The sequence below is a fragment of the Paramormyrops kingsleyae genome, chromosome 7 (assembly GCF_048594095.1).
Source record: "Paramormyrops kingsleyae isolate MSU_618 chromosome 7, PKINGS_0.4, whole genome shotgun sequence".
In the NCBI taxonomy this organism is placed as follows: domain Eukaryota; kingdom Metazoa; phylum Chordata; class Actinopteri; order Osteoglossiformes; family Mormyridae; genus Paramormyrops; species Paramormyrops kingsleyae.
This window is the reverse complement of record NC_132803.1, coordinates 25562524-25576963: the sequence shown is the minus strand read 5'-3', so window position 1 is coordinate 25576963 and position 14440 is coordinate 25562524. Positions and strand designations below refer to the sequence as shown.

Here is a 14440-nt window from a genome sequence, read left to right as displayed (position 1 = left end):
CATCAATAATGGGGACCACTGCTTATTACTTTGCAGATGAGATGTAATAACACCAATAGAATCATCTTTTTCTCAGCCACCAAAGGTAGTAAGTGTTTTTGGCGTAAACTTACCTGCAGAAGAGAAAAACCTGGAAAAGCTGTTATGGTGATGCTGAACTATCAAGTGACCCTCCCCTTTAGCGCCAGTTATCTGAAGATGGTAGAAAGCTTATTTTACTTAAAAGAATCTAAATTTCAAACTATGTATAGCGGTAACACACAATGCCACCAACAGGTGTCGGGGGCCGGTCCCACTAAACACTGTTGGATGAGAACGGCTTGGATAGACCAAATGACAGGGAGGTCTGGGGAATGCAATGCTGTCGTTTCCAACAGCACCAAATCTAGTTGTAGTTGATGAGCAGCAGATAATGGAATACTTATTTTCACATCACTGTATGCCTTTTGTGGTGCTATAAATGGATCTCAACTGTTTAACAATAAACAAATATCCAACAACAAACACTCCGCACCATCTCCTTGACCTTTTGACTTCACTGAGCATATTTTACATTGCTTCCCAGATCTATAAATAATAAGATGTTCTGCACAATTTCTGTCTCGAACCCATAATATGATCTGGCCTTGTCCTTTTATTGATGTTACATGACTTTTCTGCACTCTAGCAGATTTGGCCAGAATATTTAGTGGTGTCTGCGTTTTATGTCATTCCTGCAGTATCATCATTGAATGAGCAATTTTATGTTTTTATCAGCTTGAGATTAATATTTGGTAAATTAATTAAATTAACCAACTTTATGATATATGTTGCAAATGAGCATATTTTGATATGGGCATTAAGATTACCTCATTTGCACCACCAGACCTTTTTTGCATTTTAGTTATGCTTTCTTTTGCAATATTATTCTATAAAAAAATTCAAGTCACCATCTGTTATATCAAAGTACTGAATTTTGGGAGTTAGAGGTCTTTAGATTACAGACTAGAATGCAGGATTGACCTCCTCAGCTGTTAGGTTCTTATGAAATATAATTAGCCACTAGCCAATAAAATTTCCAATTGTACTATAATATCAATATTCACTAACATTTGAAGCTGCAAATCATGTAAATGCAATTTATGTTATTTATGGAGTAAACAACACCGCAATTATACTCCTCATATTTACTGTTGTTTTATATTTGTCAGTAAATTATGTTGAATTATATATGTCTGTAATGACTTTATGAAAGTGCTCATCAGTGTTTTAAAGCAGTTTTGGTTGCACAGTGAAAATATATTAAAGATGGGTAGTTTCTATTTTTTGTCATTGGTTACTAACTGCAAACAGTTAATCTAGCCATACTGAAATAAAAAAGCTGCTAATTAATTATAGACAATTGTGTAGAAAACCTGTGTGACTTTTCTGGTTTTGTTTTTATTACCTTTAACAGAATTCGTTGTAACAGTGCTTTATATTGTATTCTCTTTAGCCAAGCCCAGTGGCTGGACAAGACCAAACCTATTACCAAGGAAGGCACTGTGGGGAGAGCTGGACAGAGGAAAGGAGGCCTGTTCCAGTACGACAGGGTTAGCTCTTTCACATTTCCCTTCTGTTTAAAGTATTAGGAGCTACATAACATTTATACAAACATCCATCCATCCAGCCATCTACTATGACCACTTATGTAGTACAGGGTCAGGATGAACCAGGAGCCTCACACACAGGGCAATTTAGAGACACCAGCTCACCTAACCACCAATTTTCAGACATTGGGAGGAAACTGCAGTATCCTGTGGAAATACAGACTAACACAGTGAGCTGTCAGGCCACAGTACTGCACACTCAGTCACTGGGTATTCCGCATAATAAAGCAATAATTAAAGGTAAAAGTATGCTACGCTTAGACTATTTGTTTGTGTAATGTTAGTCCATTTAAAGGGATGCAGTCAATGTTAGCCTTAATATTGTCACAAAATAAAGCCATGGAACATTAAGACCTTATCAAGATAAAACTTGAATATCAGCTGTAATTCAAAAATGGCATTTTAGGCTTAACCAAATTAGTTTTTAAAATAAGCAACATCTGCAACTGACATCAAATGCTGAATCATCCTATGCTTAAAAAAGCCTGAGGTCCTCCTTCATATAAACAACATTATAAATGTACAGGGTTGGGATGCTTGCTTAATTCTGCAAAAATGGTGCAAATTTATTGGTTTCATAACAAAATGTCTGTTTAACATATCTGCACTTCTGCATTTTCTTTATCAAGTATCATATTTTTTTTGACTGACTCATTCAGTTCTGTTCTTGCCGTTTTGCTGTCAATTACCCCCACAGGGATACTAAACGCAACTGTTTGGTGTTTTATGTTATTGCATAGGTGTTTCTAAATTAAAAAAGCACCCAAAGAGTTAACTTAGAACAGCCCTTTTAGAACTATAATTTGGGTTTCAGTGTATTACTACTTGAAATTACTGTTTTACTTAAAACTACTGGTTGTTTTTAACGTAACATATTTTTTTTGTAAACAAATGAATAAAGTAATGTTTTTTTATATAAAACCAATACATTTGCAATATTTTTTCTGAGTTAAGCGAGCATCCCAAGACTTCCTGCGGGCACTTTACCACCTTGCCAGCAGTACATTCAGTACATACAGTTGTTGCTTATGGAGGTTTGGTCACTGGGCTGTTATCTTTAACTTATCAAGTGTAATCATGTGTTTTTTTTTTTACCCCTATTAGGGAGGTTTACGTTTTAAATGAACGAATGATTCCCAGTTGTGCTTTGATTAACAAGAACATGTTTCTGTCATCACAGTGAATGCGGAAGACCAATTATTTTTTTTTACTTGCAATATTTGCCTTTCATTTTTTAGGTTTGTCCTTATGTCTCTGAAGCATCTATATCCAAACTTTCATCACAATTTGGTGATCTAGCTAGCTGTACTTGCTTTTCTTATAAACAATGAAAATGATTTGGTCTAAGTTAAGACTTGTGGTTACTTTTGTTCAGTTATTATAGTTTATAGTATTGGCTAGCAAAAAGTTAAATGATTATATAACCCCTGGAAACATGTATTCATAATTTAAAAATAATGGTGTATAGTATATGTAGCAGGATTTTGTTGTACGTGTCATTATTATAAAATTCAATGCACTTGTTTTTGAGAGCTTATAATCAGAGAATCATTCATAACATCCAGTAACTTAACACCATTGAATATAGGTTTAACTTGCACAAGAGGACAAACAACAGGGCAGACTCTGGATGGGCTGTCAATGTCAGTCCATGAAAGGTCTTATACACACCCACGTACAACGGGCAATTTAGAGACGCCAATTTAAAGTCCATGTCTCCAGGGTGAAGCTGGGGTACCCAGAGGAACCCTCTTTTGAATTAGAGGGACATGCAGACTCTACACAGACACACAACATAGGTTAGATTCAAACCCTCAGCCCTGTGCATGTGAGGCAGCAGTGCTACCCACCCAACAGCAAATATAAATGTATTTGGGGACAGTGTATGTTTAGTATGTTAATGACAAGGGCATATTTTCATGACCATTCAGGCTTTGACTTATCGGACATAAGTGTCCTGTATGGAGTGAAATAATTCCTGTCACCATGGATTAGTTGACAGCCCAAATGACAAGATAACTGTTGACCATAAAATGGCTTAAAAATCTGTTGAATTCTGTTTTACATGGTACCTAAAAAGGTCTTTTGCTAATATCATGCATTGCAACCATGTGTATTGTATGTATGTAATTATCATAGTTATTTTTCATTTCTCCGATCAGGATCAAGTGACATCTACAGTCTGCCTGAGGGGAAAAATCCATTAGCAAAAACAGCCAATACCCCTACCTATGTGAACACTCAGCACATGGATGTCCGTGTGCTGGCGGCACTGCAAGGAGAAGCTGACAATGTGACGGACAGGCCCAGCGGGGTGCCCAAAGGTAGCCCCAGGAAAGACATTTTTGATATGAGTAAGAAACATTATCAACATCACCCTCATGATTAATTGTTTCATCCAACGTTTCATCATGTAAAAGATATATAGGTAGAGTCGTGATCCTTTTTTGGGGTTAAGTTTAGGTCTTATAATGGTGCATATACAACTCTAATTATTAAAGCTATTAACTCTGATACTACTTTAGGAAAAGCAGCAGTAAAAAATTACGACTGAATGGTAATACAAATATTCATTCTATGTGATTGACCAGGAGTCTTGGCCAATCAGCATTTAACAGGGAAAGAGAAAAGGACAGCCACCCTATGACGTAGTTTGTTATTGAACTGGGCCATTGCCGTATAAAATACCTGTATACTGCACTTTTAAAGAAATAAGAACAAACAGTAGTATTAAGTCAATGAAAATGTACAATGTGCAAAACATGTTTAGACATAGTTTGAGAATGTTGACTACTACTGACAAGAATGGTGGCTGATTTCTCTTGTATTGTGGCATTGCATCGTGACAGTGATAAATTACTATAAATATTTTTATTTATTTATTTTTAAATAAAAGTACTACCTTTGGTTCTCTGCCTTGCTGTGAATTGCACAGAAAGGTTACAGATCTTGGATGACTGGTGGTTGTCCATACAAATGCTTACATGACTACACATTATAATAATGCTAAAATGTGGAAAACGTAATTCCAGCTTGGAAGAAACTTATTTGTGCATTTGTGACTGATCAGTATACATATATAATTTCACTATTGTATTTTATACGTAATTATTAATGTTCGATTTATATATCTGTATCCCTAGAGCCCTTTGAAGATGCCATCTTAACTCAGACTCCAGTCCCAGCCCTGAAAAAAATGTCATCGGTGGATAACTCCAGCCCTCTGCTGGTTCGTGCGGCAGCGTTTAAAGCAAATGAGGAACTGGAGGGGCAGGCATGGTACCATCAGGAGATGAACCGGAAGGAAGCTGAGAAGCTGCTGCATGACGATGGAGACTTCCTCGTGAGGAAGAGCAGTACCAACCCAGGTTCCTATGTTTTGACCGGCATGCACAACGGTGTAGCCAAGCACCTGTTACTGGTGGACCCTGAAGGCACAGTGAGTATGGATCATAGCATGTTAGCTTTTTAAGCACTAAACAAGCTGTACTGTACTTTTCAGAGATGCAAGCCATAAGTACGATTGCCAAAGCATATCCCATTTGCATACATTGAGCATACATGCAAGATTCCAGGATTTCAGAAACATTTTTTATTCTTTATCACTAGGTAAATGTTCAGTAGGATAATGTACTCTAATGAAAACACCTTCATTTAGTTTGAAGCACAGGTGGGGTAAGTATTTTCTGCAAATTGCTAACTTTTAAAGTGTTACTCCGTGACACTGAATGATGTGTACCCAAATCACTTCTTCCAGCAGAAAACTACATTAAGGCAACTACTTTTTCATTTTTTAAATCTCCTTTCTGCTTTTTTGCCAGATACTGTTTTTTAGAACTGTAGATTACACTTAATATATGTATGTAAAGGAGAATTTTAAGTGTTTCTGTGGAAATGTAATGCTTCCATATTTGAGTACAACACATGGCAAAACAGCGCTTTTCACTAAGCCACCATGCTGTCCCGATCTTATTTTCTTAATCAATTACCGTTTCTAGATAAATGACTGACAAAGGTGGTTGCTGCATTTTCAAGTTTGTTATATATGTCAGTTAACATAGAAGTTCTATTGACCCATGATGATGGGAAATTCACACAAGACAAAAACCCAAACCTTTAAAAACTTAGATACGTAACAATGCCAATTCAATTTAGAAAATGTTTGCATTAGTATAGTTTGTGATGTTATAAAATGTGCAACTTATTTCAATATACAAGGCAAAAACCAGCATGATAGCCACACCATGTGATAATGTAGTGGGTTTTCACCTAGAAGACATTTTCTTTAAACTTCACTCATTCATTATGACGCAGGATTATTGGTTTCCAGGCCCTGACTCTACAGCGGAGTCAGAAGCTGAGCTCCAGGTTTAGACAAGTTCTGTTGAAGCCTACTCGAGCTCCACAGCAGAAACGCATCTAATTATTCAGTCAGAATTATTACATTTTAATTATTTTATAATTAGAGTAAAGGGTAATGCTACACAAACAAATACATTGGGTATATAGTGTTAAATGTTTGTATATAATAGACTTACTGGATTAAGCATCATTTCTTACTAGGGATACACAAAAAAATACTGTCCCGATTTACACCATAGCTGATCACGTACATACCATAGGAATGACTGTCTTACTGATCCTTCTGTCTATAAGACTGCAGTATTATGGTAACCTGAGGTTAATATCTTGCGCCCCTGCAAGAATCATTTATTGTGTGCCTTGTAATTATAATTATTATTATTATAATTTTTTCCATCCATCCTCTAACTACTTTTGCTGGTCATTGTCACAAGGGCAAGCACAAGGCTGGGACGTCAGTCTATTGCAGCGCACATACACACATCATACTGTACTGTCAATTTAGACCCAACAATTAGCTTAACTGCCAGGGGTGTTAATCATTGGCCACAAGGCAATTCAATTCGAGGAATATTACTGAGGGAACAATTCGATGCATCGGAAATGTGTATTTATCATGGTTCAATTCAGTTAATTGATTATTTGATTATTTTGATAAACTAATTTAAATACCTTTTTAACTAAACCAAGAAAAAACATCAAAGATACTACCATGGGATGTGAATGACCTACTGCTAATGGAATGCAAAGGAAATATAATCTTAATTACATTATTAAAAATGTTATTATTAAACAGAGAGGAAAGGCCAGTGTTAATTGTCAGAAGGTCAACTACTGAATAATAGGGGGCAGGGGCAACCAGCAGTGAAACTTGCTGAGCTTGCTGGTGCAGATTAGTGGACTGATGTTACATAATTTTTTATTCCGTGGAAAATGAAAGATTGATTTGCAGACCAGATTTAATAATGAATGATAAACATGTCACGGCACAGTACTTAGAGACCTCTGTCAACAGAGCTTTTTCCACTGGAAAACAGGAACCAGGCAGTACCTGATCCACACCACACAGAGACACTACTTACAGCACGGTTACCCAGGCAGTACCTGATCCACACCACACAGAGACACTACTTACAGCACGGTTACCCAGGCAGTACCTGATCCACACCACTCAGAGACACTACTTACAGCACGGTTACAGCTCGTTTCGATGTTCCACTGCAGAAGGGTCGACTTGGTAAAGGCATTACCGGGTTTGGAGAGCAACAGTGACATTAAACCAAAGAGACACTTATTTACTGTTCACATAGTGTATATCATGATATACATGATGGGCAAATTTCCACTAGCACATCTGTAGGAATGCTACTTGAATTAGCATTTGCTTGCATACGTTTGCATTGCGACTTCATTCCATTCAGCTGTTCTATAGCATTTTATCAAGTAGAAGGTTGGAAATTTTCAAGTTCCAAGTTATTGGGAATGCATCAATACATTGCGATGTGTAATACTTCTAATAATGAATAATAAAAAAAATTATGATGGTGAATGATGATAAAAACTTTTATTTGCCATTTGCACAAGTACGAGTGCAGGTACATTGGAATTCTGCTTTTCACCTATCACATCTTGCTCTCCATAGCTTGGGAGTCATCAGCCAACGTGCCGTATGGGCCTTGCTCAAGGGCCCACGGACATGTGACTGTTCTGCCGAGGGAGGCCAAGGCTTGAACGGGTGATCTTCTGATCACAGGCATAGAGATTTAGCCCACTAAGCCACCCGTCGGCCCTTTTTTCTTTGATATAATCAATAATTACTGTAACTAACTAAATACCAGTAATTGAAAAGTAAATACATGAAAATAAGGTTAATATGGAAATATTTTTACCATAACCGGTTACAGTTGTAACCATGATACACATTTCAGAGGTATCGCAAGAACTGCGATATAGTACTACATTTGCATTTACGTGCTGTCGAGGAGTCGACCAGGCAGAAGTGCACTAAGTTGAGTTTCCAATGAATGTTCAGTTGCAAGTGCACTTTAAAACTACTATTATAATGACAGAATAAACTGTCAAGCTCTGATCTGGTAACAGTGTATTGGCAGTTGGTTTGGAATAATACGTTTCAGCCTTGTTCTGAACTATGAATTACAGAATCGTTCTGAATTAGGGCTTCCACTAACGACTATTTTTCTATAGATTAATATATTGACTTTTATTGATTGGTCAATTAATCTAAACTGCTTAATCTAAATCTAAACTCATTTGCTTTCAGAAAATCAACTTGACCGTTCAATTTTATTTTGACAACAACAAACTGTATGTCATTGCAGGGCTTTAGATAATTTACGTTGGCTTTTTGACACTATACGCGCATTATTTTCGTCCAAAATAAGCAGGTAGTAGTATGCCTAAAAATTTAATGAGATGCATATTGTGATGCCCAAAAGGTAGTAATCTGTATAGATTTGGTGTATTCCCATGCTTATTAAATTCAGTTAGCAGAGCACACCTCATGTGACACAAGCAATACACACTGAAGTCGCAATGAAGGAAGGGACAGATCAGCATCCACAATCTTTTAAAAGAGGACATACTTTGGGTAAACAAGGTAAAAACACACTGCTAGTGTGGCCACTATTTTTTTTTTAAATATGTTTTTCGTTTTTATTTCCGTTCACAAATTATTATTATTTTCCTTAATTTAGTGTCTGTTTTCATCTCAGTTTTAGTTTACGATAACAACACTGGTCCCTAGTGCAACGCACACGAACGCACACACTGGCATCGTCAGTCCATGTAGAATAAGCTCAGATATTAGCCTAAACATTTTCATAAATACTTATTCAATGAAGATTCTAATGTAGCAGGCAGACAACTTTATGGCTTTAATAATGAGTGTATTTGGGAACTACAATGACAAAAGATATTAAAAAGCTCTCCCTTCTAATGCCAATTTAATAAACATGAATAAACAGCACTTGTGGTGGTTTTGCCTCCTCCTGTGGTCCATCATCCTGCGTTTTCTCTTCAGACTCTCTGCATAGCGCTAATGCCACTGTGGTATGCCATCGCACAGTGTAAAACCACATTTTTGTTTTGTGATAATTTGAACTGCTTCCATAATTACATATTGATATTAAAGGAAAACATTTATTATAATGAAATGAAACGTTTTAGACATCATAAAGGTAATTTTATTAAAATAATAAAATAGATGCATCGATTTAAAATATTGATGTCGATGTATTTTCAGCGCTGATGTCATCGACTACGCCGACTAATTGCGGCAGTCCTGAATGAAAAGGGGAAAACAGTAGATGGATTTGTTTTTAAACAAAATAAGGATAATTTTCACAAAATCACTACAATAACAAAAGTTTTCTCTAATTGTATTTTAATTAGTTTGCTGACAGAGGCACATTATATTATGGTATAAAATGCAGATTTTGCCTCTGGGGTAGTCAGTCAGTTGCAGAGAAAAACAAGTGACGATACAGAACATGAAGAAATGAACGTACATCTTATTATACAAATTGTCTGTTGTATGTTACTTGCAATAAAGCTGAAAGATTTTAAAACATTTTATGTAGTTTTGTGATATTTGATTTTAAACCTGCATTGGTAGTGCCTATTTCAGGAAAATAGTTGTCATCATTAAATAAGAACATAAGAAATTTACAAATGAGAAGAGGCCATTCGGCCCATCAAGCTCGTTTGGGGAGAACTTAACTAATAGCACAGAGTTGTTAAAATATTATCTAGCTCTGATTTAAAGGAACCCAGGGTTTTAGCTTTCGCTAAACTAGCAGGAAGACTATTCCATACTCTAAGTGCTTCCTCAAATTTGTTTTAAAATGTTCTCCCGCTAATTTCCACTTATGGCCACGAGTTCTAGTATTTAAACTAATATTGAAATAGCCGTTTGGCTGAACAGCATCCAGACCCGTTAGAATCTTATATACCTGGATCATGTCCCCCCTTTAGTCTCCTTTGCTCGAGGCTAAACAGATTCAGTTCAGCTAACCTCTCCTCATAAGACATTCTTCTAAGACCAGGAATCATTCTCGTAGCCCTGCATTGCACCTTTTCTAAGGCAGCAATGTCCTTCTTAAGGTATGGTGACCAAACCTGCACACAATATTCTAGGTGGGGTCTTACCAAGGAATTATATAAATGTAACATCACCTCCCTTGACTTAAACTCCACACACCTAGAGATATAACCCAACATTCTATTGGCCTTTTTTATTGCTTCCCCACACTGGCAAGAGTGGGACATGGAAGCATCAACATACACACCGAGATCTTTCTCGTAATCAGCTACTTTTATTTCAGTGGAACCCATAAAATATCTGTACTTTATATTTCTGCTCCCTGCATGGATTACCTTGCATTTATCTGTGATAAATTTCATCTGCCAAGTATCAGCCCAGTTGCTAATTAAATCCAGATCCCGTTGTAGCCTCTCTGCTGCTAGATCAGTATCTGCTACACCACCCACCTTGGTGTCGTCTGCAAATTTAACCAGTTTACTGTATGTATTGGTGTCAATATCATTAATGTAAATTAGGAGCAATAGTGGTCCTATATATATATACATTTATCCATACATTTATCCATACATTTATAGTTTTTTATATATATATATATATATATATATATATATATATATATATATATATATATATATATAAAACTATAAATTACATTTTAATATAACTAATAAGGTAATATGAATTGCTCTGCACAAAATTCAAACACCGTATTTCACTAACATTTAGTTTTTGTGGAAGGATTCTCATGTTTGTGAGAATGACCAAATATAGTGTAGTAGTCTACTTCCATGCATACATGTAACTCAAACGTGCTTTTTGACTTAAGCACTTGATGGGAGAATAGACCCCTGTATGTGATATTTACACTTGTGATCATTACAGTGCTGGATGGATGTGACCATCAGCAGAAAGTATTTTCACGGCATATTTCTACCCAGGAACAGATAAAAAATTTTGGTGACTTCTGAATGTGCATCACAATCACACCACAGTAAAGTTGAATCATCTTAAAGCGAGGAACTCCTGCTTTAATAATCTTTCCCCCGACATCCTACATTTAAAAAATTTGTGTGCCAGCACTACTACTTTGCGTGTTTACCTGCAGCACGTGAATGCAACAGCGCGCAACCTCAAAATAGGAATATAATTATCTTTAATCGATTCTGGCATTACAAATTGATGCAGCGGAATCCCCACCATAATAATCGATTCATCATGATGCATTGATGCTTTACTCTCCTATTACTGATAACGGGTGATGATTTCAGATTCTGTGAGGAAACGCATGCAACACCCTAAGCATGTAAACTGCAGACACACAGGATTAGACCTTCAAACCCTGAAAGTGTGAGGCAGCAGTGCTACTCACTGATACTCAGTGCCACCCTAGAGCTACTTTTTGAACCATTGAAAATCTCCAGCCCTAATATGGTCAAAACAATTATAATACCTTTTAAAAATAACATCAAATAGGAAAAAATCCTTAGTAGGTGGTAATGACACCTCAAAATAATCTTCTAATTCCTTAATTTCTTCTTCTCTCCCTTAAAGGTACGGACAAAAGATCACATCTTCGACAGCATCAGCCACCTAATCACACATCACCGTGAGAATGGCCTGCCCATAGTTTCTGCTGGAAGTGAACTCTGTCTCAAACAGCCTGTAGCAAGAAAACAGTGACGTGCTCCATTTGAGAATTGCTGGGACGAGGGAGGCATTTTTACCGCTTGCACACCTAAAAAACTTGAAGATGACAGATTATGTTATGGTCAAAGATTACTAAAGATGAAAGCATCATTGAACTTCTCTGCGCACCTTTTGGCTGCTCTGGCAGACTTGGAGAGATTTGTTTCAACTGACACTTGATTTATAGAACTGTTATTTTTTTGTTGTGATTATTGAAATTCTATATTTTTGAGAAGAGGTTGATGAATAGATATTGATCTGGCGTCTTTAAAGAAAAAACAAAAAAACTACTGCTAATTGTTTAGATGAACTGAAAATTATCCTCAAGGAGGCAAAGAGTATTTTAGAGTAACCTAATGTTCTAGTTTTGTCTATTAAGCACAAACAGATTTACACAGTTGTTGGTAAGAGTCAGAGAAAACAGAGAAAAAGCAGATAGTATTGCAGTATTTTTGAAATTATCTTCTTTTGAAGCTAGTGTAACAGTTAATTTGGTAACATTCTATCAAATCACTGGTGGATCTGCTTTAAAAGAGGAAAGTGTAACTGCTTGCTCTTCAGTAGCCACAGAAGTTTGGGATAAAATCGTATGCCCCCAATGCTGTGGATGTGATTTTTAAAAAGCTGCAATTTTTTCTATTAAGTACACTAAATTGTCACTGCAGTCGCATGACTAGAAATTAAACTGTTTTTGTGGTCATTGTTTGTAGACCTTTAACCCTTTGACAGGTGCTTGCGTATGCTCATAATGTAATACATTTGCTTTAAACGATCTTGTTATTTGGTTTTAATTCCTATAAATTTGAAAGGATGTGTAGTAAATTAGGTCAGGGCTGAATTAATGTTGCAAATATTGATCTCATGAATTGTGAGCTTAGAACAGGAAATGTATTATTTCACAAATATTCACAAATAAACAGCACAATCAAAGCATAATATGTGTTTACTGTAAAAAAAGACCAAAAAATGGTCTATATTTAGTAATGTATTTTTACATAATTGTTTGCATAATTTTAATATATGTACCCCTTAAAAGGAAATGCAATATCAATTCACTCTTTTTAAAATGCGCACATGAACGGCATTATTGAGAACCACGGTCTATCAGTCACTTGTATCTTGGGGAAAACTTGGGTTTCTAGGCTCCTAAATAAAGTTTAACATATATAAGGTCATAGTTTGGACAACTAGAAAAGATTCCTGTTTAAGTATCCAGTAGTGCTGCTATGCAATACACTTTGTTTCATAACTTAATGTTTGGGGTTAGGGGCAGTATTAGATTTGGAATAAATATTAATAAAAGGTTTGGGTAATTTAAACAAAATGTAAAACAAACTAGGAGCTATTTAATACACATCATAGTTGAAAATATTTTGCATTGTACTAACTTTTGTACAACTTGCTCTTATTCCATCAAAACCACAGTATATTTTATGCCTTTGACATTGTTACAGTGAGTAAGTTGTATGCATAACAAAACACTTTAAACTTCGGAGTTATTTGTCTGCCCCTTCGTTGTCCATCTGGGTCTTACTGCTAAGTATTACCCTAGATAGGAGTATGTGGTAGTTGTTGTGGCAAGCTTTTGGGGTCTTTTTTTGTATTCTAAAAAAAGTACAAAAAAATAAAAATTCAACTTTTATTCTGACTTCAGACACATATATTTAAGTATTGAAATATTTTATTTTTATGCATCCTTTTAACTGAAACAGGTTAAATGTCCTTTGGTGTACAGTGAGTGAAACAATAACCTTGTTTTGTTTTTGGCAAGTTATAGACAGTAATATTTTTCACATTAAAGAAAAGTTCATTCACACTTTGAAATACTGTATCAGTTATTAACTTGTGACAAAAATTATTGTCTTTGCTGTGATACACTTTTGTTTGGGCACATTTATTGATTTAAATTTGTTTATCATGGCATGCAGAATTAGCAGACAGGTACTGCAAGACGGAACAGAATGTTAATTAGAATTATTTGTAATGTGTCCATTTTTTCTGTTGTGCAAGTCCTCACTCTTACACTGAAAGTAACAACTATTAAACAAATTGGAAGACAAAAAGGGAAGGTGCCTTAGGTAGAGTAAATGTCCAGTAAAAATTCCAGTTTCTTTATCCCACTAGTACTAAAATTAATAATTCTTTTGTATCCTCCTAGAAAATTACACTTTCCACTGTGGGGAATTTTAAGTACAGTTTATTTAATTACCAGGTACATAGTCTTGCATGCATTTTTTGTGTTAGTTCCAGAATATCTTGATTAGGTAAATCACTGAATTTATTTGGAAAGAAATAAATTAATAATCCTAGTAGGTGCATTAGTAACCCATTTTAAAATTTGACCAGGCATAGAAGTTCATCAAGTGAATTTTCATGCTCATCAGTTATGCTGCTAAAAATATTTTAAATTACCATGCACATTGTAGTGATGATACATACTATTTATTATGGAGAATCTGGTAACACTTTACTCAAGGCCTTGTTTTTAGTAATTTATGAACACATTCATAATGCATTCATAAGATATTATAAACATGGCTGTGAATATTATATTTATAAAAAGGCATAACACATGACTGCCTTATGAATCTATAATGCACTATAGATACCTTTATAATGCAGTACAAAGCATCCTTAATGCTTATACTGACCGTTATAATGCATGATAAAGGTGTCGACAGTGCATTATAGATGAGAGCTT

General features: G+C 35.6%; 1 protein-coding gene across 12 annotated transcripts in view; it reads left to right on the top strand.

Moving 5' to 3' along the window:
• Positions 1-13555, top strand: part of shc3 (SHC (Src homology 2 domain containing) transforming protein 3) — a 47790-nt gene extending 34235 nt beyond the window's left edge. For 11 of the 12 annotated variants that reach the window (XM_023792077.2, XM_023792080.1, XM_023792076.1 and 8 more), the window contains 4 exons: positions 1475-1571; positions 3791-3982; positions 4772-5067; positions 11605-13555. In XM_023792077.2, coding sequence (XP_023647845.1) covers positions 1475-1571; positions 3791-3982; positions 4772-5067; positions 11605-11733 — 714 coding nt within the window. In that variant the 3' untranslated portion in view covers positions 11734-13555. The remainder of the gene's footprint in view (positions 1-1474; positions 1572-3790; positions 3983-4771; positions 5068-11604) is intronic. The other variant, XM_023792075.1, reaches the window with a different exon arrangement.
• The last annotated feature ends 885 nt before the right edge of the window (positions 13556-14440 follow it).